At 62.1% G+C, this 22,543-nt stretch overlaps 2 protein-coding genes across 2 annotated transcripts; one reads left to right on the plus strand and one right to left on the minus strand.

Annotated features, from left to right (window-relative positions):
• The first annotated feature begins 74 nt into the window (after window positions 1-74).
• On the plus strand, window positions 75-13,131 carry LOC137466660 (uncharacterized). The gene is made up of 15 exons (XM_068178353.1): window positions 75-681; window positions 934-1,027; window positions 1,730-1,914; window positions 2,163-2,507; window positions 3,345-3,458; window positions 3,762-3,863; window positions 4,077-4,293; window positions 4,543-4,651; window positions 5,068-5,089; window positions 8,501-8,578; window positions 9,374-9,415; window positions 9,812-9,946; window positions 10,827-10,913; window positions 11,821-11,991; window positions 13,003-13,131. The coding sequence occupies exons 1-15, from the start codon at window positions 406-408 to the stop codon at window positions 13,093-13,095; spliced, it is 2,070 nt and encodes a 689-aa protein (XP_068034454.1). The 5' UTR covers window positions 75-405; the 3' UTR covers window positions 13,096-13,131.
• Window positions 13,132-15,831: 2,700 nt separating this feature from the next.
• On the minus strand, window positions 15,832-21,129 carry LOC137466661 (sulfotransferase 2B1-like). The gene is made up of 6 exons (XM_068178354.1): window positions 20,987-21,129; window positions 19,742-19,950; window positions 18,673-18,799; window positions 18,050-18,144; window positions 17,313-17,633; window positions 15,832-16,143 (listed from the first exon to the last, which is right to left on the minus strand). Exons 1-6 carry the CDS (start codon window positions 21,117-21,119, stop codon window positions 15,832-15,834), a joined length of 1,197 nt encoding a protein of 398 aa, XP_068034455.1. The 5' UTR covers window positions 21,120-21,129.
• Between the last annotated feature and the right edge of the window lie 1,414 nt (window positions 21,130-22,543).

Consider the following 22,543-nt stretch of genomic DNA (forward strand, 5'->3'; position numbering starts at 1 on the left):
GAGGCAGGGGGGAAGAAACGCTCCGGGCCGGTCCCCGCCCGGGGTTTGGGGCGGGGGCGCGATCGGAAAGGAAAAAACGGGGAAAAAACCCAAAATTGCCCAAATTCAGCACCGGGAGCGCGGAGAGCGCGGGGGCGGCGCTATGCTAATGAAGAGGCGTCGTTATGCTAATGAGCGCCGTTGTCGTGGTGTTCCGGGGCGTGGCTTGTCCGGTTTTGCCATGGCAACCGCGTCCTGGTGGGTGGGGCTGAGCCGCCCGCTCTCGCCTCTCATTGGTCCGCCGCCTTTTCCCCCCCTGCCGCTCTCGCTTCCCATTGGTGGGCGCGGTTCCGGCCGGCGCCGTTCTGGCTGCTGATTGGCTGGCGGCGGCAGCGGCGGTTCCCGGGGCTCCGTGCGGGCGCGGCCATGGCGGCCGCGCTGGAGGAGGCCGTGGGCACCGTGTGCTGGTGGGGGCTGTCCCCGGCCATCGATCTCCGCCTGCACCGTGAGCCCCGCGCCCCTCCCGCTGCCCGCCCGCGGCCCGGTGCTCCCGGTGACCGCGCCCCCCTCCCGGTCCCCGCAGTCCCGGCGGACCCGGAGCCCGCGGCGGAGGCCTCGGTGCTGCTGGTGGGGGCGGCCGAGGGCCGGCACCTGCTGCTGACGGCGGCCCGAGCCCGCCGGGGACCGCCCCGCGCCATCACCGTACGGACCGGGACCGGGACCGGGAGCGGGAGCGGGAGGGGACACCGGGCCGGGCGGAGGGAGGTGCCGGGCTCGGTATCGCAGTCCCGGCGGGCTCGCAGAGCGCCGGGACGGCATGGAGCTCCGGGCCGGGGCTCTCCCGGTGCTACCGGGGCTCTCCCGGTGCTACCGGGCTCTCCCGGTGCTACCGGGGCTCTCCCGGTGCTACCGGGCTCTGCCGGTGCTAGCGGGGCTCTCCCGGTGCTCCCCCAGCTGTTCGTGGCCGAGCAGAGCCCCGAGCCCGTGGCTCGCCAGCTCCTGTTCCTCCTGCTGGCGCTGGAAGCCCCGGAGCGGCCCCGGCCCGCAGGTACCGGGACCCCCGGTGCCCCCTCCCGGTGTCCCCGGTGACCCCCCCACGGTGACCTGCCGGTGTCCCTCCCGGTGTCCCGCCGGTGACCTCCCGGTGTCCCCGTGTCCCTCCGTGTCCCCCCCCGGTGTGCCCCCTCCCGGTGTCCCCGGTGCCCCCCTCACGATGTCCCGGGGTCCCTCCCGGTGTCCCGGTGACTTCCCGGTGACCCTCCCTGTGTCCCGTGACCCCTCCCGGTGTCGCCCCGGTGTCCCCGTGACCTCCCAATGTCCCTCCCGGTGTCCCCCCCGGTGTCCCGGTGTCCCTCCCGGTGTCCCCGGTTTCCCTCCCGGTGTCCCGGTGACTTCCCGGTGACCTGCCGGTGTCCCCCCGGTGTCCCCCCCGGTGTCCCGGTGTCCCCCCGGTGTCCCGGTGACCTGCTGGTGACCTGCCGGTGTCCCCCCGGTGTCCCGGTGACCTGCCGGTGTCCCCCCGGTGTCCCCCCCGGTGTCCCCCCCGGTGTCCCGGTGTCCCCCCGGTGTCCCGGTGACCAGCCGGTGTCCCCCCGGTGTCCCGGTGACCTGCCGGTGTCCCCCCGGTGTACCCCCCGGTGTCCCGGTGACCTGCCGGTGTCCCCCCGGTGTCCCCCCCGGTGTCCCCCCCGGTGTCCCGGTGTCCCCCCGGTGTCCCGGTGACCTGCCGGTGTCCCCCCGGTGTCCCCAGCCCGCGCCGCCGCCATCCTGGAGCTGCTGGGCTCGGGCTCGCTGCGGGCGGGCACGGCCGCGCTGCTGCGCGGGGCCGCGGGCCGCCTCCGCCGCTGGCTCGGCTCCGACCGGCACCGGGAGCGGCACCGGGACGGGCACCGGGACGGGCACCGGGACGGGCCCGCCGACCTGAGCCTCATGAAGGTCAGAACCGCCTGGACCGGACCGGACCGGGGGGAGCGGGGCTGGACGGGACCGGGTGCCGGGACTCGGGGACTGCCGGTACCGGGTGCCTGGTCATCGGTACCGGGGTTCTGGGGACACCGGGGGAGCGGGGCTGGCCGGTACCGGCTCTCGAGGTGCCGGTGCTGTCCGGTACCGGCTCTCAGGGCCCCGGTGCTGTCCGGTACCGGCTCTCAGGGTCCCGGTGCTGTCCGGTACCGGCTCTCGAGGTGCCGGTGCTGTCCGGTACCGGCTCTCAGGGCCCCGGTGCTGTCCGGTACCGGCTCTCGAGGTGCCGGTGCTGTCCGGTACCGGCTCTCAGGGCCCCGGTGCTGTCCGGTACCGGGCCGCCCCTCCCGCAGTGCCGGGACCGGGACGCGCTCGAGGCGGTTCTGCGGCGCTGGGAGCAGGCGGTACCGGAGGCCGAACCGGGTTCGGTACCGGGATCCGAACCGGGGGCGGTACCGGGCCCCCCGGGCTGGGACCGGCGGCTGCGGCGGCGCCTCGGGCCCCGGTACGAGTCCCGGGCGGCCGTGGCGGACTGGGAGCTGCGGATGGCGCTGCACCCGCGGGGGGTAACGGCGACACCGGGGGACACCGGGGACGGGGGGGGACACCGGGGACAGGGGGGGGAAAACGGGGACGGGGGGGGACAGGGAGGGGACACCGGGGACAGGGAGGGGACACCGGGGATGGCGGGGGACGGGGGGGGGACACCGGGGACAGGGAGGGGACACCGGAGATACCGGGGACAGGGAGGGGACACCGGGGAGAATGGCGACAACGGGGGGACACCGGGGACGGGGGGGGACACCGGGGAGAACGGCGACACCGGGGGACACCGGGGACGGGGGGGGACACCGGGGACAGGGAGGGGACACCGGGGACGGGGGGGGACACCGGGGATACCGGGGACAGGGAGGGGACACCGGGGAGAACGGCGACAACGGGGGGACACCGGGGACAGGGTGGGGACAGGGAGGGGACACCGGGGACGGGGGGGATACCGAAGATACCGGGGACAGCGGGGGGACACCGGGGACAGGGAGGGGATACCGGGGACAGCGGCGACAGGGAGGGGACAGGGAGGGACAGCGGGGAGAACGGCGACAACGGGGGGACACCGGGGACGGGGCAGGGACAGCGGGGAGAACGGGGAACAGCGGGGAGAACGGGGGACAGCGGCGATGTCCCGGTAAATACCGGACGGGGACACACCAGGACACCGGGGAAGCCTTGGGGACATCCCGGGGGGGTAACGGGGACACCGGGGACAGCGGGGAGGTCCCGGCCGATACCGGAGGGCTCCGGGAGGGGACACGGGGACACCGGGGCGGCCCTGGGGACGCCCCCGAGGGGTTTTCCCGGGACCCCGGCCCCGGTGTCCCCAAGGCCGCCCCGGTGTCCCCAAGGCCACCTCGGTGTCACCGGCCGAGTTCGGGCGCTGGCGCGAGAGCGGCGACGCCTTCGGGGGAGGGGGCGCGACCCCCAACCCCACGGTGCTGAGCGACCCCCGGCCCCGGGCCGTGAGTGGGGACCGGGGGACACCGGGAGGGGACGGGGGCACACCGGGGGGTCACCGGGAGGGGACACCGGGAGGGGGACGTGGGGTCACCGGGAGGGGACGGGGTGATAAGGGGGGGACACCGGGAGGTCACCGGGAGGGGACGGGGGGGCACCGTGGGGGGATAGGGGGATGAGGGGGGGTCACCGGGAGGGACACCGAGGGGGTCAGCGGGAGGGTCACCGGGGGGGGGTCACCGGGGGGGGTCACCGGAAGGACACCGGGGGGTCACCGGGGGGGTCACGGGCCGCTCTGTCCCCCCCAGGACGGGCGGTCGGTGTCGCCCCCCGCCTACTGGGGGGACACGGTCACCGGACCCTTCCTCAGCTTCGGCCTGGACCCCGGAGGGCTCCGGAGCCCCCCGAAGGTGCGGGGGTCCCGGGGAGGGGGGGGGGTTATTGTGGGGGGTCCCGGGGAGGGGGGAGGGGGGGTTACTGGGGGGGGGTCCCGGGGAGGGGGAGGGGCGGTTATTGGGGGGGGGTCCCGGGGAGGAGGGGGGGCGGTTACTGGGGGGGGTCCCGGGGAGGAGGGGGGGTTACTGGGGGGGTCTCTCACGGGACCCCTCCCCACCCGCCCCCAGACCGCCACCGAGCTGTCCCTGGCCGCTGTCACCGCGCTGCTGCACGAGCTGCTCACCGGGGACCCCCCACCCGAGGAGCGGGACCCCCCCGGGGACCGGGACCCCTCACCCGGGGACCCCCCCGGGGACCGGGACCCCCCACCCGAGGAGCGGGACCCCCCACCCGGGGACCCCCCCGGGGACCGGGACCCCCCCTGTGAGGACTCCAGCCCCCTGGGTGAGTGTCCCCCCTGTCCCCCCTGTCCCCCCCCTGTCCCCCCCGTGTCCCCCCCGACCCCCCAGGACCCCCCAAATCCTTCCTTGGCCCCCCCAGGACACCCCCAGATCTCCCCCCAGACCCCCCAGATCTCCCCCCGGACCCCCCAGATCTCCCCTCGGACCCCTCAGGACCCCCCAGATCTCCCCCCGGACCCCCCAGATCTCCCCCCGGACCCCCAGAGCCCCCCGACCCCCGTTTTCCCCGCAGGGTCCCTGGCCCCGCTCCCGCTCCGGGTCCGGTTCCTGCCCTTGGGGGGCCCCCCCGCGACCCCCGCCCGCCTCGGGGGGCTCTGCCAGCTGCTGGTGCTGGGCTGGAGGTGGGCGGGGGTCCGGGGGGTCGGGAGGGTCTGGGGGGAGGTTTTGGGGGTCCTGGGGGGGGTCTGGGGGATGTTTTGGGGGTCCTGGGGGAGGTTTTGGGGGTCCCGGGAGATTTTGGGGGTCCTGGGTGGGCTCGGGGTCGTTTTGGGGGTCCCGGGAGGGTTCTGGGGTTCCGAGGAAGGGTTTGGGGGGTCCTGGGACGTCTGGGGGAGATTTTGGGGGTCCCGGGGAAGGTTTTGGGGGTCCCGGGGGGGGCTATGAGGGTCTCGGAGGGGTTGGGGGTCCCGGGGGAGGTTTGGGGGGTCCCGGGGGATGTTTTGGGGGGGTCCCGGGGGAGATTTGGGGGGTCCCGGGGGAGGTTTGGGGGCTCCTGGGGGAGGTTTGGGGGATCCCGGGGGGGCTATGGGGGTCCCAGGGAAGGTTTTGGGGGTCCCGAGGGAGGTTTGGGGGTCCCGGGGGAGGTTTGGGAGCTCCCGAGGGAGGTTTGGGGGGTCCCAGGGAAGGTTTTGGGGGGTCCCAGGGGAGGTTTGGGGGTCCCGGGGGGTCTGGGGGCTGCCGGGGGTCCCAGGAGGACCCTGGCGGCCCCAAATGGGTCTGGGGTCTCGGTGCGCAGGGCGCTGCCGGCGCTGAGCCCCGCGCTGGGCGCGCTGGCGGCGCCGGGGGCCACGCTGCTGCTGGAGCTGCCCACGTGGGTACCGCGCCCCCCGCCCACACTGCCGCCGGCGGAGCCCCCAGCCCCATTAACGCCCCCTCCCCTCGGCTCCGCTCCGCCGCAGGTTCGTGCCCACCCTGCGCCCCCCCGAGCTCGGGGCGCTGCGCGCGCGGGCGGCGGCGCTGGCGCGGGCGGGGGGCTTCGAGCCCTGGGGGGGGCCCGGGGAGCCCCCGGCCCACGCGCGCTTCCGCAGGGCCCCCCCGCACTGAGACCCCTCCCCGAATTACCCACCCAACTCCCTCCCTGACCCCGAGACCCCTCCCCGAATTACCCCAACTCCCTCCCTGACCCCGAGACCCCTCCCCGAATTACCCACCCCAACTCCCTCCCTGACCCCGGGACCCCTCCCCGAATTACCTCCAAATCCCCTCCCTGACCCCGAGACCCCTCCCCGAATTACCCACCCCCAAATCCCTCCCTGACCCCGAGACCCCTCCCCGAATTACTGCCCAAATCCCCTCCCTGACCCCGAGACCCCTCCCCGAATTACTGCCCAACTCCCTCCCTGACCCCGAGACCCCTCCCCGAATTAGAGCCCAAATCCCTCCCTGACCCCGAGACCCCTCACCGAATTACCCACCCCAACTCCCTCCCTGACCCCGAGACCCCTCCCCGAATTACCTCCAAATCCCCTCCCTGACCCCGAGACCCCTCCCCAAATTATCCCCCCCAAATCCCCTCCCTGACCCCGAGACCCCTCCCCGAATTACCCACCCAACTCCCTCCCTGACCCCGAGACCCCTCCCCGAATTACCCCAACTCCCTCCCTGGCCCCGAGACCCCTCCCCGAATTACCTCCAAATCCCCTCCCTGACCCCGAGACCCCTCCCCGAATTACCCCAACTCCCTCCCTGACCCCGAGACCCCTCCCCGAATTAGAGCCCAAATCCCCTCCCTGACCCCGAGACCCCTCCCCGAATTACCCACCCCAAGTCCCCTCCCTGGCCCCGAGACCCCTCCCCAAATTACCCCCCCCAAATCCCCTCCCTGACCCCGAGACCCCTCCCCGAATTACCCACCCAACTCCCTCCCTGACCCCGAGACCCCTCCCCGAATTACCCCAAATCCCTCTCTGACCCCGAGACCCCTCCCCGAATTACCCCCCCCAAATCCCCTCCTGACCCCGAGACCCCTCCCCGAATTAGAGCCCAACTCCCTCCCTGACCCCGAGACCCCTCCCCGAATTACCCCCCCCAAATCCCCTCCCTGACCCCGAGACCCCTCCCCGAATTACCCACCCCCAAATCCCCTCCCTGACCCCGAGACCCCTCCCCAAATTACCCACCCAAATCCCTCCCTGACCCCGAGACCCCTCCCCAAATTACCCACCCCAACTCCCTCCCTGACCCCGAGACCCCTCCCCGAATTACCCACACCCAAATCCCTCCCTGACCCCGAGACCCCTCCCCGAATTACCCCCAAATCCCTCCCTGACCCCGAGACCCCTCCCCAAATTACCCACCCCAAATCCCCTCCCTGACCCCGAGACCCCTCCCCGAATTTTCCTGCCTCAAACCCCCCCCCCAAAATCCGCCCCAGCCTTGAGACCCCCCCTCAAATCCCCCCAAATCCCCTCCCTCGCCCCTTTAAGCCCCGCCCATTCCCATTGCTGGCTCCGCCCCGCGCGCGAGGCCACGCCCCCTCCCATTCATAAAGCGCCGCCGCTTTCCCACGGCTCCGGTCCGGCAGGTACCGGGGGGGTCCCAATTTGGGGGGGACTTGGGGGGTCTTGGGGGGCTCCCCGGGTGTTCCAAGGTCCCAGGGGGTTTTGGGGGAATTTGAGGAGGGGGTCCCGGGAACTTCTGGGGAGGTTTTGGGGGGATTTGGGGAGGGGGTCCCAGGGGGTTTTGGGGTGATTTGGGGAGGGGGTCCCGGGAACTTCTGGGGAGGTTTTGGGGGGGATTTGTGGAGGGGGCCCCAGGGGGTTCTGGGGGGATTTGGGGAGGGGGCCCCAGGGGGTTTTGGGGAGGTTTTGGGGGGATTTGGGGGGGGGGTCCCAGGAGGTTTTGGGGAGGTTTTGGGGGGATTTGGGGAGGGGGTCCCAGGGGGTTCTGGGGGGATTTGGGGAGGGGGCCCCAGGGGGTTTTGGGGAGGTTTTGGGGGGATTTGGGGGGGGGTCCCAGGGGGTTTTGGGGCAGTTTGAGGGATTTTGGGGGGGGGTCTCGGTGTCCTGGGGGGGTCCCAGGGGGTTTCGGGGCGGTTTGAGGGATTTTGGGGGTTTTTTTGGGGGGGGTCTCGGTGTCCTGGGGGGGGGGTCCCAGGGGGTTTTGGGGCGGTTTGAGGGATTTTGGGGTTTTTTTTGGGGGGGGTCTCGGTGTCCTGGGGGGGGGGGTCCCAGGGGGTTTCGGGGCGTTTTGAGGGATTTTTGGGGGTTTTTGGGGGGGGGTCTCGGTGTCCTGGGGGTGTCCCAGGGGGTTTTGGGGCAGTTTGAGGTTTTTTTGGGGGGGGTCTCGGTGTCCTCGGTGTCCTTGGGGTTGTTTGGGTTGGGGGGGGGAGGGGCGGCTCTGTCCCCGCGGGGGTGGGGGAGGGGCTGATAAGGGGCTATTTTTAGCCCCCCTCCCTCTCCCTTATCAGCACCGGCCCCAAACAGGGGCAGGTTTGGGGGGGGAGGGGGGGTTGGAATTTGGGTTGGGGTCCCGTGACCCCGCTGACCCCGCTGTGACCCCCCCGTGTCTTCCAGAAGCGTCCGAATGGCCGAGGAGTGAGTGGGGGTCTCGGGGGGTGGGGAGGGGGGCGATCCCGCCCCAATTCGGGGATCCCCCGCCCCAATTTCGGGGGTCCCCCTCCCCAATTCGGGGGTCCCCCTCTCCAATTCGGGGATCCCCCTCCACATTTCGGGGATCCCCCGCCCCAATTTCGGGGGTCCCCCTCCCCATTTCGGGGATGCCCCTCCCCAATTCGGGGGTCCCCCTCCCCATTTCGGGGATCCTCCACCCCATTTTGGGGATCCCCCGCCCCATTTCGGGGGTCTCTAACCATTCCCCCCCCTCCACAGGGAGGACAGCTCGGTGAGACCCCTCCCCCAATTCCCCTCCCCCCTCCCTTTTTGGGGGTCTCCCCCCATTTAACCCCTCGCTGCCCGTGACTCAGCGAGCCCCGGAGCAGGAGGGGGAGGGTCCCGAGCCCCCCCAGGACCCCCCCCCCGCAGCCCCCTCCCCTCCGCCGCAAGTCCTCGGCCAATTACCGCAGCTACGCCGTGGAGCCCCACGCCAAGGTGGGCACGGGGGCCCAAAACCCCCAAAACAACCCCAAAAAGCCAAACAAACATCCCCAAAACCTCCCTGAAAACCCCAAAAACCCCAAAAAACGCCCCGAAAACCCCAAAATGACTCCAAAAAACCCAAAAAACGCCCCGAAAACCCCAAAATTACTCCAAAAACCCCAAAAAACACCCTGAAAACCCCAAAATGACTCCAAAACCCCAAAAAAACGCCCCAAAAACCCCCAAATGACTCCAAAAAACCCAAAAAACGCCCCGAAAACCCCAAAATGACTCCAAAAAGCCCCCAAAAAAACGCCCTGAAAATCCCAAAACCACCCTGAAACCCCCCAGAAAACCACCCCCAAAACCCCAGAAAAACACCCCAAAACCCCAAAAACCCCCAGGAACCTCACAAGAATCGCAATGATACAAAAAAACCCACCCCAAAAACCGAAAAAAATACCCCGAAAACTCCCACGAACCCCACAGACACAAAAGACCCAAAAAACCACTGCGAAAACCCCAAAACCCACCCCAAAAACCCCCAAAACCACCCCAAAAACCCCCCAAAACCACCCCAAAAAAAACCCCCGGGAACCCCACAGAAATCCCAAAGGCTCCAAAACGCACCCCAAAAACTCCTCATAAAACCTCGGACCCCAAAATCCCTCAATTCCCACCCAAATTCCCTCCAAAACCCCAAAAAAACCCCAAATTCCCCCCCAAAAAAACCCCAAAATCCCTCCCCAAAAACCCCAAAATCCCTCAATTCCCACCCGAATCCCGACCCCAAATTTCTCCCTCCAGAGAAAATCCAAAATCTCGGCGTCCCGCAAGCTCCAGCTGAAGGTGAGAGGGGGGCCCCAAAATTTGGGGAGGGTCCCTGGGGTCAGGGTGGGGTCCCCAAATTTTGGGGTGGGGTCCCCAAATTGTCCCCCACTGAAAGAACCCCAAAATCCCAATGTCCCAGCCCAATTTGTGGGGTTTGTCCCCAAATTTTGAGGTTTTCCCCTGATTTTGGGGGTGCCCTGAGGGTCCCGGGGCTGTCCCCAAATTTTGGGGCGGGGTCCCCAAATTGTCCCCCACTAAAAGACCCCCAAAATCCCAATGTCCCAGCCCAATTTGCGGGGTTTGTCCCCAGATTTTGTGGCTCACCTCCGATTTTGGGGGTGCCCCTGAGGGGCACCTCCGATTTTGGGGGTGTCCCCAAATTTTGGGGCGGGGTCCCCAAAATGTCCCCCCCAGACGCTGCTGCTGCAGAGGGCGAAGCGGGAGCTGGAGAAGGAGGAGCAGGACAGGGCGGCCGAAAAAATCCGGGTGGTGGGGGAGCTGTGCCCACCCCTGGCGGCCCTGGAGGGGCTGGGGGCGACGGAGCTGCAGGTGGGGGGACAGCGGGGACACGGAGGGGCCGCGGGGGGAACGGGAGGGGAAAAAATGGGAAACGGGAGGGGGAAAAAATGGGAAATGGGAGGGGAGAAAAAATGGGGAATGGGAGGGGGAAAAATGGGAAATGGGAGGGGAAATGGGCAACGGGAGGGGAAAAATGGGAAATGGGAAGGGAAAATGGGAAATGGGAGGGGAAAAAATGGGGAAATGGGAGGGGAAAATGGGAAACGGGAGGGGAGAAAAATGGGGAATGGGAGTGGAGAAAAATGGGAAATGGGAGGGGAGAAAAAATGGGGAATGGGAGGGGGAAATGGGAAAGGGGAGGGGGAAATGGGAGGGGAGAAATGGGAAATGTCAGGGGGAAATGGGAAATGGGAGGGGAGAAAAAATGGGAAATGGGAGGGGAGAAATATGGGGAAATGGGAGGGGGAAATGGGAAATGTCAGGGGAAAAAATGGGAAATGGGGAGAAATGGGAAATGGGAGGGGAAATGGGAAACGGGAGGGGGAAAAATGGGAAATGGGAGTGGAGAAAAATGGGAAATGGGAGGGGGAAATGGGAAAGGGGAGGGGGAAATGGGAGGGGAGAAATGGAGGAAATGTGAGGGGAAAAATGGGAAATGGGAGGGGAAAAAATGGGAAATGTCAGGGGGAAAATGGGAAATGGGGAAATGTGAGGGGGAGAAGGGCTGGAGGCGGCAGAGCTGCAGGTGAGGGGACACTGGGGACACTGGGGGACATTGGGGGGACACTGGGGGGACACTGGGGGACACTGGGGACACTGGGGGACACTGGGGACACCGTGGGGACACGGGGGGACGCCGGCGCGTCGCAGAGCTGCGCTGGCAGCGCCGTGCCCTCGGCGTCCCCAGGAGCTGTGCCGGGAGCTGCACGCCCGCGTGGCGCGCGTGGACGAGGAGCGCTACGACATGGGCACACGCGTCAGCAAGAACGTCACCGAGGTGGGCACGGGCCGCGGCCGCCCTGCACCCGCGGGACGCTGTCCCCAGGGTGTCCCGGCTCTGCCAGGGTGCGCGGGGAGCCTGTCCCCAGCGTCCCCTGTCCCCACGATGTCCCCAAATCCCCCCGATGTCCCCCAAAATCCCCACGATGTCCCCAAATCCCCACAATGTCCCCAATGTCCCCAACGTCCCCAAATCCCCCCGATATCCTCAATCCCCCCAATGTCCCCAAGCCCCTCAATGTCCCAAATCCCCTTGACGTCCCCAATGTCCCCAAATCCCCTCAATGTCCCCAAATCCCCCCAACGTCCCCAAATCCTCCCAAATCCCCCCAATGTCCCCAAATCATCCCGATGTCCCCAATGTCCCCACATCCCCTCAATGTCCCCAAATTCCCCTAAATCCCCCCAAATGTCCCCAAATCCCCCCAATGTCCCCCAATCCCCCCGACGTCCCCAATGTCCCCAAATCCCCCCAATGTCCCCAATCCCCTCAACGTCCCCAAATCCCCTCAATGTCCCCAAATCCCCCCAATCCCCTCAATGTCCCCCAATCCCCCCAAATCCCCCCAATGTCCCCAAATCCCCCCAATGTCCCCAAATCCCCAAATCCCCCCAATGTCCCCAAATCTCCCCAATGTCCCCAAATCCCCCCAATGTCCCCAAATCCCCCCGATGTCCCCAATGTCCCCATCCCCTCAATCCCCCAAAATCCCCCCAATGTCCCCAAATCCCCCAAATCCCCCCAATGTCCCCAAATCCCCCTGATGTCCCCAATCTCCCCAAATCCCCCCAATCTCCCCAAATCCCCCCGATGTCCCCAATGTCCCCAGTCCCCCCAATGTCCCCCAGTCCCCCCGACGTCCCCCCTCGCCCCGCTGTCCCCCACACGCCCGCGCTGTCCGCAGCTGGAGGAGCTGCGGCGCCGCGTGGCCGCGGGCCGGTTCGTGCGGCCCAACCTGCGGCGGGTGCGGCTGTCGGCCGACGCCATGATGGCGGCGCTGCTGGGGACAAAGCCCCGCGTGGGCACCGACCTGCGCGCCGGGCTGCGCCAGGTGCGCAAGGACGACGCCGAGAAGGTGAGGGGACGCCGCGGACGCCGCGGACGCCGGGGACGCCGGGGACGCCGGGCACCCGTCAGCCATTTTGGGCATTTTTGGGGGGTTTTAGTGGTGTTTTTGGGGTCTTTTGGGGATTTTCTTGTGGTTTTTTTGGGTATTTTTGGGGTATTTTTGTGGTGTTTTGGGTGTGTGATAGGGCGGTTTTTGTGGTAGTTTTGGGAGTGCATTTCGGGTGGTTTTTGGGGTGTTTTCAGGGAGTGTTTGTGAGGCGGTTTTGGGAGCGGTTTTTTAGTGGTTTTGGGGTTTTTGGGAGAGGTTTCAGTGGTGTTTTTGGGGTAGTTGCGCAGGTGGTTTCCAGGTATTTTTAGGGGCGGTTTTAGGGGTGTTTTGTGGATGTTTTAGGGGTTTTGGGGGGATTTTTAGGAGGGATTTGGGGTGGGTTTTGTGGCGATTTTAGGGTGGTTTTGGGGGGTGCTTTCAGTGGTGTTTTGGGGTAGTTGCGCAGGTGGTTTCCGGGTATTTTTAGGGGCGGTTTTAGGGGTGTTTTGTGTGGATGTTTTAGGGGTTTTGGGGGGGATTTTTAGGAGGGATTTGGGGTGGGTTTTGTGGCGATTTTAGGGTTGTTTTGAGGGGTGCTTTCAGTGGTGTTTTGGGGTAGTTGCGCAGGTGGTTTCCGGGTATTTTTAGGGGCGGTTTTAGGGGTGTTTTGTGTGGATGTTTTAGGGGTTTTTGGGGGGATTTTTAGGAGGGATTTGGGGTGGGTTTTGTGGCGATTTTAGGGTTGTTTTTGGGAGAGTTTCAGTGGTGTTTTGGGGTAGTTGCGCAGGTGGTTTCCAGGTATTTTTAGGGGCGGTTTTAGGGGTGTTTTGTGGATGTTTTAGGGGTTTTGGGGGGGATTTTTAGGAGGGATTTGGGGTGGGTTTTGTGGCGATTTTAGGGTTGTTTTGAGGGGTGCTTTCAGTGGTGTTTTGGGGTAGTTTTGGGGGCGCATTTGGGGGGCACTGGGGGACACTGGGGACAATGTCCCAGGAGAGCTACGAGGTCGGGGACTGGCGCAAGAACGTGGACGCCATGAGCGGCATGGAGGGGCGCAAGAAGAAGTTCGAGGGGGCGGCGGCCTGAGGGTGAGACCCCACCAAAACCTCCCGAAAATCCCCAGGATCACCCCAAAAATCCTGAGATTTCCCCCCCCCAAAAAACAACCCAGGACCCCTCCCAAAAAAACCCCAAAATTCCCCCTAAAAAAAAATGGGATTCCCCCCGCCCACAACAAGCCAGGACCCACTCCCTAAAAACCCCCAAATTCCCCCCCGAAAACCTTCCCAAAAACCCCCAGAATTCTTCTCGAAAAGAACTTGAGATTGCCCCCCAAAAACCCCCCGGGACCCTTCCCAAAAAATTGGAATTCCCCTCAAAAAATCCTCGGGATTCCCCCTCCCAAAACCCACCAGAATCCCCCCCAAAAAACTCCTGGGATTTTCCCCAAAAAACCCTGGGATCCTTCCCAAAAAAAAAAAAAAAAAAGGGATTCCCTCCCAGAAAAAAACAAAACCCCAGGATTGCCCCAAACCGCCAGGGATTCCCCCTAAAAAAACTTCGGGATTTTCCCCCCAAAAAACACCCCAGGACCCCTCTTTTAAAACCCCATGATCCCCCCAAAAAAACACCCGTGGACCCCTTCCCAAATTCCCCAAATTTCCGCAGGAGGAGCCCCCATGGAGTCCCCCCTTCCATCATCACCTTCATCACCTTCATCACCTTCATCACCTTCATCACCTTCATCACCCCCACGGGCACTGGCACCACCCCCCGCCCGAAACAAGCCCCCTCCCCAAATAAACTTCCCTTTCAGCATCAATGAGCGGAGTCGTTAGCGGTGGTTGCTAATTAACCCAGTCCGGGGTGGGGGGCGGGAAATCACGCAGGGATTCGGGGCGGCCATTTTCTCCCCTCACGTTTTCCCGCCATTTTTATCCCCTCACGTTTTCCCCCATTTTCCCCTCATATTTTCCCATTTCCCCTCACATTTCCTCCATTTTCCCCTCATATTTTCCCATTTCCCCTCACATTTCCTCCCATTTTCCCCTTCACATTTCCTCAATTTCCCCCTCACATTTTCCCCATTTTCCCCTCCCATTTCCCATTTTCCCCTCATATTTTCCCATTTCCCCTCACATTTCCTCCCATTTTCCCCTTCACATTTCCTCAATTTCCCCCTCACATTTTCCCCCATTTTCCCCTCCCATTTCCCCATTTTCCCCTCATATTTTCCCATTTCCCCTCACATTTCCTCCATTTTCCCCTCACATTTTCCCCATTTTCCCCTCACATTTCCTCCATTTTCCCCTCACATTTCCCCCATTTTCCCCTCACATTTTCCCCATTTTCCCCTCCCATTTCTCCATTGTCCCCTCATATTTCCCCATTTCCCCCTCACATTTTCCCCATTTTCCCCTCACATTTCCCCATTTTCCCCTTCACATTTCCCTCCATTTTCCCTCATATTTTCCCACACTTTTTCCCCCTCACATTTTCCCACACTTTTTCCCCTCACATTTCCTCCGTTTTCCCCTCACATTTCCCCATTTTCCCCTCACGTTTCCGTCATTTTCTCTCCTCCTGTTTCCCATTCTTTTCCCCTCACGTTTCCCCAATTTCTTCTCACATTTTCCTCCATTTCCCCCCCTCACGTTTCCCTCCATTTTTCCCCCTCCATTTTTCCCCTCACATTTCCCCATTTCCCCCTCACATTTCCCCATTTTCCCCTCATGTTTCCACCCCCAGGACCCCTCCCCAGAAACCTCTGCGATTCCTCCCAAAAACCCTCTGGGACCCCTCCCCAGAATCCCCCAAAACCACCCTGGGATTGCCCTTAAAAATCCCTGAGATCCCTCCCCTAAAAAAAAAACCCCCAAAACCCCTGGGATCCCCCCAAAAACCTCGGGATTTTCCCCATAAAAATCCCCGAGACCCCTCCCCAAATTCCTCAAAAAAATCTCAGGATTTTCCCCATAAAAATCCCAGAGACCCCTCCCCAAAAAAACCTCAGGATTTTCCCAGAAAAAATCCCCGAGACCCCTCCCCAAAAAACCCCAAAAAAAACCTCAGGATTTTCCCCCATAAAAATCCCCGAGACCCCTCCCCAAATTCCCCAAAAAAATCTCAGGATTTTCCCCATAAAAATCCCAGAGACCCCTCCCCAAAAAACCCCAAAAAACCCTCAGGATTTTCCCCATAAAAATCCCTGAGACCCCTCCCCAAATTCCCCCAAAAAAACCTCAGGATTTTCCCCATAAAAATCCCAGAGACCCCTCCCCAAATTCCCCAAATATCCCACAGGAGGAGCCCCCCCCAACTTCATCATCACCTTCATCATCACATCCCCTCCCCAAAATAAATGAACCCCCCTCCCCAAAATAAAACCCCTCCCCAAAATACCCCCCCCAAATAAACCCCCCTTCATCAATTACCGGCGTCGCTGATTGCTGTTTATTAATTAGCCCAATTTGGGGAGGGGTCCCGCCTTTGGGAGGGCCCCAAAGGCACTGGGGGGGTTGTGGGGACCCCCAAATTGGGGAGGGGTTCCTGAGGGGGGGGGCTCAGGGGGGTCCTGGGGGGGGTTTTAGGGGGGGTCCTCCAGGGGGTCCTGGGGGGGTTTTTTGGGGGTCTCAGGGGGTCCTGGGGGGGTTTTTGGGGTCTCAGGGGGTCCTGGGGTGGGTTTTGGGGGTCTCAGGGGGTCCTGGAGGGGTTTTTGGGGGTCCTGGGCAAATCCGGGTGAACCTGGGGGGTCTCCTCCCCTTTTGGGGGGTCCTTAGGGGGGTCCTGGGGGGGTCTTGGGGACATCCGAGCTGGGGGGGGTCATGGGGAGGGGGCTCCTGGGGGGTCCCGGGGGGGTCCTGAGAGGTTTTTGGGGGGTCCTGGGGGGTTTCTGGGGGGTCCCGAGGGTTTTTCTGGGGGGCTTCCCCCCTCTTTTTGGGGGTCCTGAGGGGTTTTAGGGGGGGCTTCACCCTCTTCTAGGGGGTCCCGGGGGTTTTTCTGGGGGTCTTCGGCCTGGTTTTGGGGGTCCCAGGGGAAGGAGACCCCCAGCCCCTCCATGCGCTCGCGGTAGACGAGGTCGAAGCGCCGGCTCTGCTCCGGGCTCAGGTGGTTCCGCCAGTCCCCCCGAGATCCCTGGGGAACGGGCGGGAAACGGGAAAAAACGGGGGGAAACGGGAACAAACGGGGGGGAAACGGGCGGAAACGGGGAGGAAAATGGGGGGAAATGGGCAAAAACGGGAGAAAACAGGGGGAAGTGGGAAAAAATGGGGAGAAAACGGGCGGAAACGGGGAAAAACGGGAAAAAAACGGGGAGAAAAACGGGCGGAAACGGGGAAAAATGGGGAGAAAAACGGGCGGAAACGGGGGAAAAAACGGGGGGAAATGGGAAAAAAAACGGGAGAAAACAGGGGGAAACGGGAAAAAAACGGGAGGAAACGGGAGAAAACGGGGGGAAACAGGAAAAAACGGGGAGAAAATGGGGGGAAATGGGAAAAAAATGGGGGAAATGGGGAAAAATTGGGGAAATGGGGAAAAATGGGGGGGGAAATGGGGGAAAAATAATCAAAAAATGGTCCGAAAGGATCAAAAAATAGGGGAAAATGGGATAAAAATGTGGAAAATGGGGGGAAAGGCGAAAAATGGCCAAAAATGAGCAAAAACCGGGAAAACCCCAATTGAGAGCCCCCCCAAATCCCCCGCCCCAAAATCCGCCTCCCCCAGGGTTGGGAAGGCGCCAGAACCCCCCCCCCCCCAAAAAAATCCCCGAAATTCTTTAAGGAAGGAGGAAAAATCGCTGAAAAAAACCCAAAAATCCCCAAATTCCATCCCCGGGATCCCCCCCTGGACCAAGAGGGACCCCCTGAAACCCCCAAATGTCCCCAAATGTCCCCAAATGTCCCCAATATTCCCACTGTCCCCAGTGTCCCCACTCCCCACAGTGTCCCCACTCCCCCAAATGTCCCCAAGACCCCCAAATGTCCCCAAATGTCCCCAAATGTCCCCAATATTCCCACTGTCCCCAGTGTCCCCACTCCCCACAGTGTCCCCACTCCCCCAAATGTCCCCAAGACCCCAAATGTCCCCAAATGTCCCCAAATGTCCCCAATATTCCCCAATGTCCCCAATCCCCCCCAGTGTCCCCAAGACCCCCAATCCCTCCACTGTCCCCAAATGTCCCCAAGACCCCAAATCACCCCAATGTCCCCAAATGTCCCCAAATGTCCCCAATATTCCAATGTCCCCAGTGTCCCCCAGTCCCCCTGGAATGTCCCCACCCTGGAATGTCCCCAATGTCCCCACACCTCCCATTGTCCCCACTTTCCCCAATCCCCTGGATGTCCCCACTCCCCCCGGTGTCCCTGGTGTCCCCAATCCCCTGGATGTCCCCGGTGTCCCCATGTCCCCACTCCCCCCGGTGTCCCCGGTGTCCCCGGGGTCCCACCCTTGCGCAGGAAGGGCCCGCGCCGCCGGTCCAGGATGAAGGTGGGGCTGAGGCTGAAGTTGCTCATGGGGTTGTGGCTCATGGTGACAAAGGACGCGTTGGCCACCACGGCGTCCAGCGCGGCCGGCGCCAGCGGCCGGCCCAGGAAGGAGCAGAGGCGCTGGACACTGCCCCGCAGGTCCTGGGGACATCGGGGACATCGGGGACACTCAGGGGGACTGGGGACACCGGGGACATCGGGGACACTCAGGGGGACTGGGGACACCGGGGACATCGAGGACACCAGGGGGATTTGGGGACACTGGGGACACCAGGGACACCGGGGGGATTTGGGGACACTGGGGACACCGGGGACATCGGGGACACTGGGGGGATTTTGGGACACCGGGGACACCGGGGACACCGGGGGGATTTGGGGACACTGGGGGACACCGGGGACATCTGGGGTCACTGGGGTCACCCGGGGGATTTGGGGACACTGAGGTGACACTGGGGACACCAGGGATGACTCTGAGGTGTCCCCAGGTGTCCCCAGGGATGACTCTGAGGTGTCCCCAGGTGTCCCCAGGTGTCCCCAGGTGTCCCAGGTGTCCCCACCTGCTGCAGCTCCTCGTAGCTGATCCAGAAGAAATTCTCGCGGCCGCGGAGCTGCAGCCACCCCCGGACGTGCTGGAACCAGGAGCCGAAGGGCACTGGGGACACGGGGACATGCTGGGGACAGCCCGGGGACACCCCGGGGACACCCCGGGGACATCGCCAGCACCTCAAACGCCCAAATCCCCAATTTCCGACCCCAAATCCCCAATTTCCGACCCAAATCCCAATTTCTGACCCCAAATCCCCCCAAATCCCCAATTTCCGACCCCAAATCCCCCCCAAATCCCCAATTTCTGACCCCAAATCCCCAATTTCCGACCCCAAATCCCTCCCAAATCCCCAATTTCCGGTCCCAAATCCCCTCAAAACTCACCACAAACCCCCTCAAATCCTAAACCAACCACACCAAGATGCCAAATCCTGACTTTCCAGCCCCAAAAGCCCCCCAAATCTCCCCAGAATTTCCCAAATCCCCCCGCAAAGCTCCCGAAAGTCCCCACAAAATCCCCAAATGTCCTGAAATCTCGCCAAAATCTCCCCCAAACCTCCCCCACATCCCCAAATCCCCCCAAATCCCCCCAAATCCCCGAAATCCCCCCGGGCCCCGCAGCCCGGCTCGGCACCGTCGCCCTCCAGGAATTTCTCCATGAACTCCTCGAGGCTCCCGGGGTCCTTGTAGGGCCGGAAGATCCGCGCGAAGTGGAACAGGGACACCAGCACGTCCTTGGGGTCCCGCACGGTGTAAATCACCTGCGCAGGGCAAAATCCCCGGATAACCCCAAAGAACCCCAAAAAATCCCCGATAATCCCAAACCCCGCCGGGAGCCGGGGGCTCCCACCCCGAATTCCCCCGGAATCGGACGTTTCTGACCCAAAATCCCATCGAAATCCGAAACTTCTGACCCAGAATCCGACATTTGTGACCCCAAATGGGGTGTAAATCACCTGGGCAGGGCAAAAACCCAAAATCCCAAAAATAATCCCAAATCCCACCGGGACCCGGGGGCTCCCACCCCGAAATTCCCCCAGTTTCCTCTGGAATCAGGTTTTTCTGACCCAAAATCCCATCGAAATTTGACATTTCTGACCCAAAATCTGACATTTCTGACCCCAAATCCCACCAAAATCCACCAGTTCCCTCCAAAAATCCCCCATTCCCCCCCCAAAAACCCAATTTTTGCCCCTAAACCCCCCATTTTTCACCATAAAACCCATTCTTCACTAAAAAAAAACCCCATTTTTTCACCAAAAAACCCGAATTTTCCCCCTAAAATTCCCATTTCCTCCCAAAACATCCCCATTTCCCCCCTGAAACTCCCAGTTTTTCCCCTAAAATCCCCATTTTTCCCCCTAAAATCCCCATTTTCCCCCTAAAATCCCAATTTTTCCCCCTAAAATCCCAATTTTTCCCCCTAAAATCCCATTTTTTCCCCTAAAATCCCATTTTTCCCCCTAAAATCCCCATTTTTCTGCCTAAAATCCCCATTTTCCCCCTAAAATCCCCATTTTCCCCCCTAAAATCCCCAATTTTTCCCCCTAAAATCCCAATTTTTCCCCCTAAAATCCCCATTTTCCCCCCTAAAATCCCATTTCTCCCCCTAAAATCCAATTTTCCCCCCTAAAATCCCATTTTTCCCCCTAGCCGCCCCGTTTTTTCCCGGGAGCCCCAGCTCCCGTGGATTTGCCCCGGACCTTGGCCTTGGAGGCGAAGAAGGCCCTGGGGAAGAGCTGCACGGGCAGGTGGGAGCTGATGATGCGGGGCCGGGCGTTGCCGCGCGCTCGCCGGTAGCCCAGCAGCGTCTCCAGCCACGGGCCCCGGTCCCAGTTGGGCACCGAGCGGCACCAGCCGGGGTCCCCGCCCTGGCGGATCAGGCTCAGGATCTCCAGCATCCACACCGTCCCTGGAAAACGGGGATCTGGGGCATTCTGGGGGTTTTTGGTGACTTTTGGGGTGATTTTTGGGGGGCTTTGGGGTCCCTTTGGGGTCCCCGTCCTGGCGGATCAGGCTCAGGATCTCCAGCATCCACACCGTCCCTGGAAAACGGGGATCTGGGGCATTCTGGGGGTTTTTGGTGATTTTTTGGTGGATTTCTGGGGGCTTTGGGGTCCCCGCCCTGGCGGATCAGGCTCAGGATCTCCAGCATCCACACCGTCCCTGGAAAACGGGGATCTGGGGCATTCTGGGGGTTTTTGGTGATTTTTTTGGGGATTTTTTGGTGGATTTCTGGGGGTTTTGGGGTCCCCGCCCTGGCGGATCAGGCTCAGGCCCTCCAGCATCCACACCATCCCTAAAAAATGGGGATTTGGGGCATTCTGGGGTTTATTTTGGCTTTTTCTTGCCCTTTTTGGGTGTTTTTTTTGTGTTTTTCTGGTGATTTTTTGGGGATTTTCAGGGTCCCCACCCTGGCGGATCAGGCTCAGGATCTCCAGCATCCACACCATCCCTGGAAAACGGGGATCTGGGGCATTCTGGGGGTTTTTGGTGACTTTTGGGGTGATTTTTGGGGATTTTTTTGGGGGCTTTGGGGTCCCTTTGGGGTCCCCGCCCTGGCGGATCAGGCTCAGGATCTCCAGCATCCACACCGTCCCTAAAAAACGGCGACTTGGGCCATTCTGGGGTTTTTTTCTGGGGTTTTTTGGTGACTTTTGGGGTGATTTTTTTTGGGATTTTTTGGTGGATTTCTGGGGGTTTTGGGGTCCCCGCCCTGGCGGATCAGGCTCAGGCTCTCCAGCATCCACACCATCCCTAAATAACGGCGATTTGGGGCATTCTGGGGCATTTGGGAGATTTTGGGGTTTTTTTTTTAGGATTTCCCCAAATTCCCGTTTTTCCCCCCAAAGCTGACCCGATTTTGGGGCACCTCCCGATCTGCCCCCCGTGATTCCTGGATTTCCCCCCCAGATCCCATTCCTGGATTTCCCGGCCCCAGAGCTGACCCGATTTCTGGTAGGTGACGTTGAAGATGTCGTCGTCCTCCACGGGGAAATCGCGCGCGGCCTCGAGGCCGCGGGGGGAGTAGAGGAGCCCCGGGAACGTCACCCCCCCGTGCTGGAAGTACCCGCGCGACATCGGGACACCGGGGGCACACCTGGGGGGACAGGCGACATTCCCAAAAACCCGCCCGAAACCCGCCCGCAATTCCCAAAAATCCACGCGGAAATCCGCCCGGAATTACCAAAAATCCACGCGGAAATCCGCCCGGAATTACCAAATATCAACCCCAAAATCCGCACAGGATTCCCAAAAACCCACCCCGAAACCCGCCCGCCATTCCCAAAAATCCACGCGGAAATCCGCCCGGAATTACCAAAAATCCACGCGGAAATCCGCCCGCAATTCCCAAAAATCCACACTGAAATCTGCCCAGAATTCCCAAATATCAACCCCGAAATCTGCCTAGAATTCCCAAAAACCCGCCCCGAAACCCGCCCGCCATTCCCAAAAATCCACGCGGAAATCCGCCCGCAATTACCAAAAATCCACGCGGAAATCCGCCCGGAATTCCCAAATATCAACGCCAAAATCTGCCTAGAATTCCCAAAAACCCGCCCCGAAACCCGCCCGGAATTCCCAAAAATCCACGCGGAAATCCGCCCGGAATTACCAAAAATCCACGCGGAAATCCGCCTGGAATTACCAAAAACCCGCCCCGAAATCCACCTGCAATTCCCAAAAATCCACGCGGAAATCCGCCCGGAATTACCAAAAATTCACAGGGAAACCCGCCCGGAATTCCCAAATATCAACCCCAAAATCTGCCTAGAATTCCCAAAAACCCGCCCCGAAACCCGCCCGCCATTCCCAAAAATCCACGCGGAAATCCGCCCGGAATTACCAAAAATCCACGCGGAAATCCACCCGGAATTACCAAAAACCCGCCCCGAAATCCACCCGCAATTCCCAAAAATCCACGCGGAAATCCGCCCGCAATTCCCAAATATCAACCCCGAAATCTGCCTGGAATTCCCAAAAACCCGCCCTGAAAACCACACGGAATTCCCAAAAATCCACGCGGAAATCTGCCCAGAATTCCCAAAAATCCCCATCAAAATCTGCCCGGAATTCCCAAAATCCCAGCCCAAAATGTGCTCAGAATTCCCCAGATCTGCACAAAATTCTCCCCCAAAATCCCCCCAAAAAACTTCCTCAAAATCCCCAAAATTCTCCCCAAATTCTCCAAAATCGCCCCAGAACCCGAAAATCCCCGAATGGCCCAAAACCGCCCCGGGGCACTTGGGGATTTTGGGGGAATTTCGGGGATTTTGGGGGAATTTCGGGGATTTTGGGGATTTTTTGGGATTTTTGGGATTTTTTTGGGATTTAGGGGAGAATTTGGGGACAATTTTGGGATTTTGGGGAGGTTTTTGGGGTTTTGGGGAGATTTTGGGGGTTTTGGGGAGTTTTTGGGGACAATTTTGGGATTTTGGGGGAGTTTTTGGGGACAAATTTGGGGTTTTGGGGAGGTTTTTGGGGTTTTGGGGAGTTTTTTGGGG

Source organism: Anomalospiza imberbis, unplaced genomic scaffold, assembly GCF_031753505.1.
Source record: "Anomalospiza imberbis isolate Cuckoo-Finch-1a 21T00152 unplaced genomic scaffold, ASM3175350v1 scaffold_378, whole genome shotgun sequence".
NCBI lineage: Eukaryota > Metazoa > Chordata > Aves > Passeriformes > Viduidae > Anomalospiza > Anomalospiza imberbis.

What these genes read in the sequence shown, in the direction of transcription:
- LOC137466661 (XM_068178354.1), bottom strand. Translation starts at nt 21,119, where the DNA reads ATGTCGCGCGGGTACTTCCAGCACGGGGGGGTGACGTTCCCGGGGCTC. An exon ending in TCTTCGCCTCCAAGGCCAAG is followed by an intron (nt 18,800 to 19,741) that starts GTCCGGGGCAAA and finishes TGCCCTGCGCAG; the next exon opens with GTGATTTACACCGTGCGGGA. An exon ending in GAAAGTGGGGACAATGGGAG is followed by an intron (nt 16,144 to 17,312) that starts GTGTGGGGACAT and finishes CCCGTTCCCCAG; the next exon opens with GGATCTCGGGGGGACTGGCG.
- LOC137466660 (XM_068178353.1), top strand. Translation starts at nt 406, where the DNA reads ATGGCGGCCGCGCTGGAGGAGGCCGTGGGCACCGTGTGCTGGTGGGGG. An exon ending in GACCGCCCCGCGCCATCACC is followed by an intron (nt 682 to 933) that starts GTACGGACCGGG and finishes GTGCTCCCCCAG; the next exon opens with CTGTTCGTGGCCGAGCAGAG. An exon ending in GGCTCCGGAGCCCCCCGAAG is followed by an intron (nt 3,864 to 4,076) that starts GTGCGGGGGTCC and finishes ACCCGCCCCCAG; the next exon opens with ACCGCCACCGAGCTGTCCCT.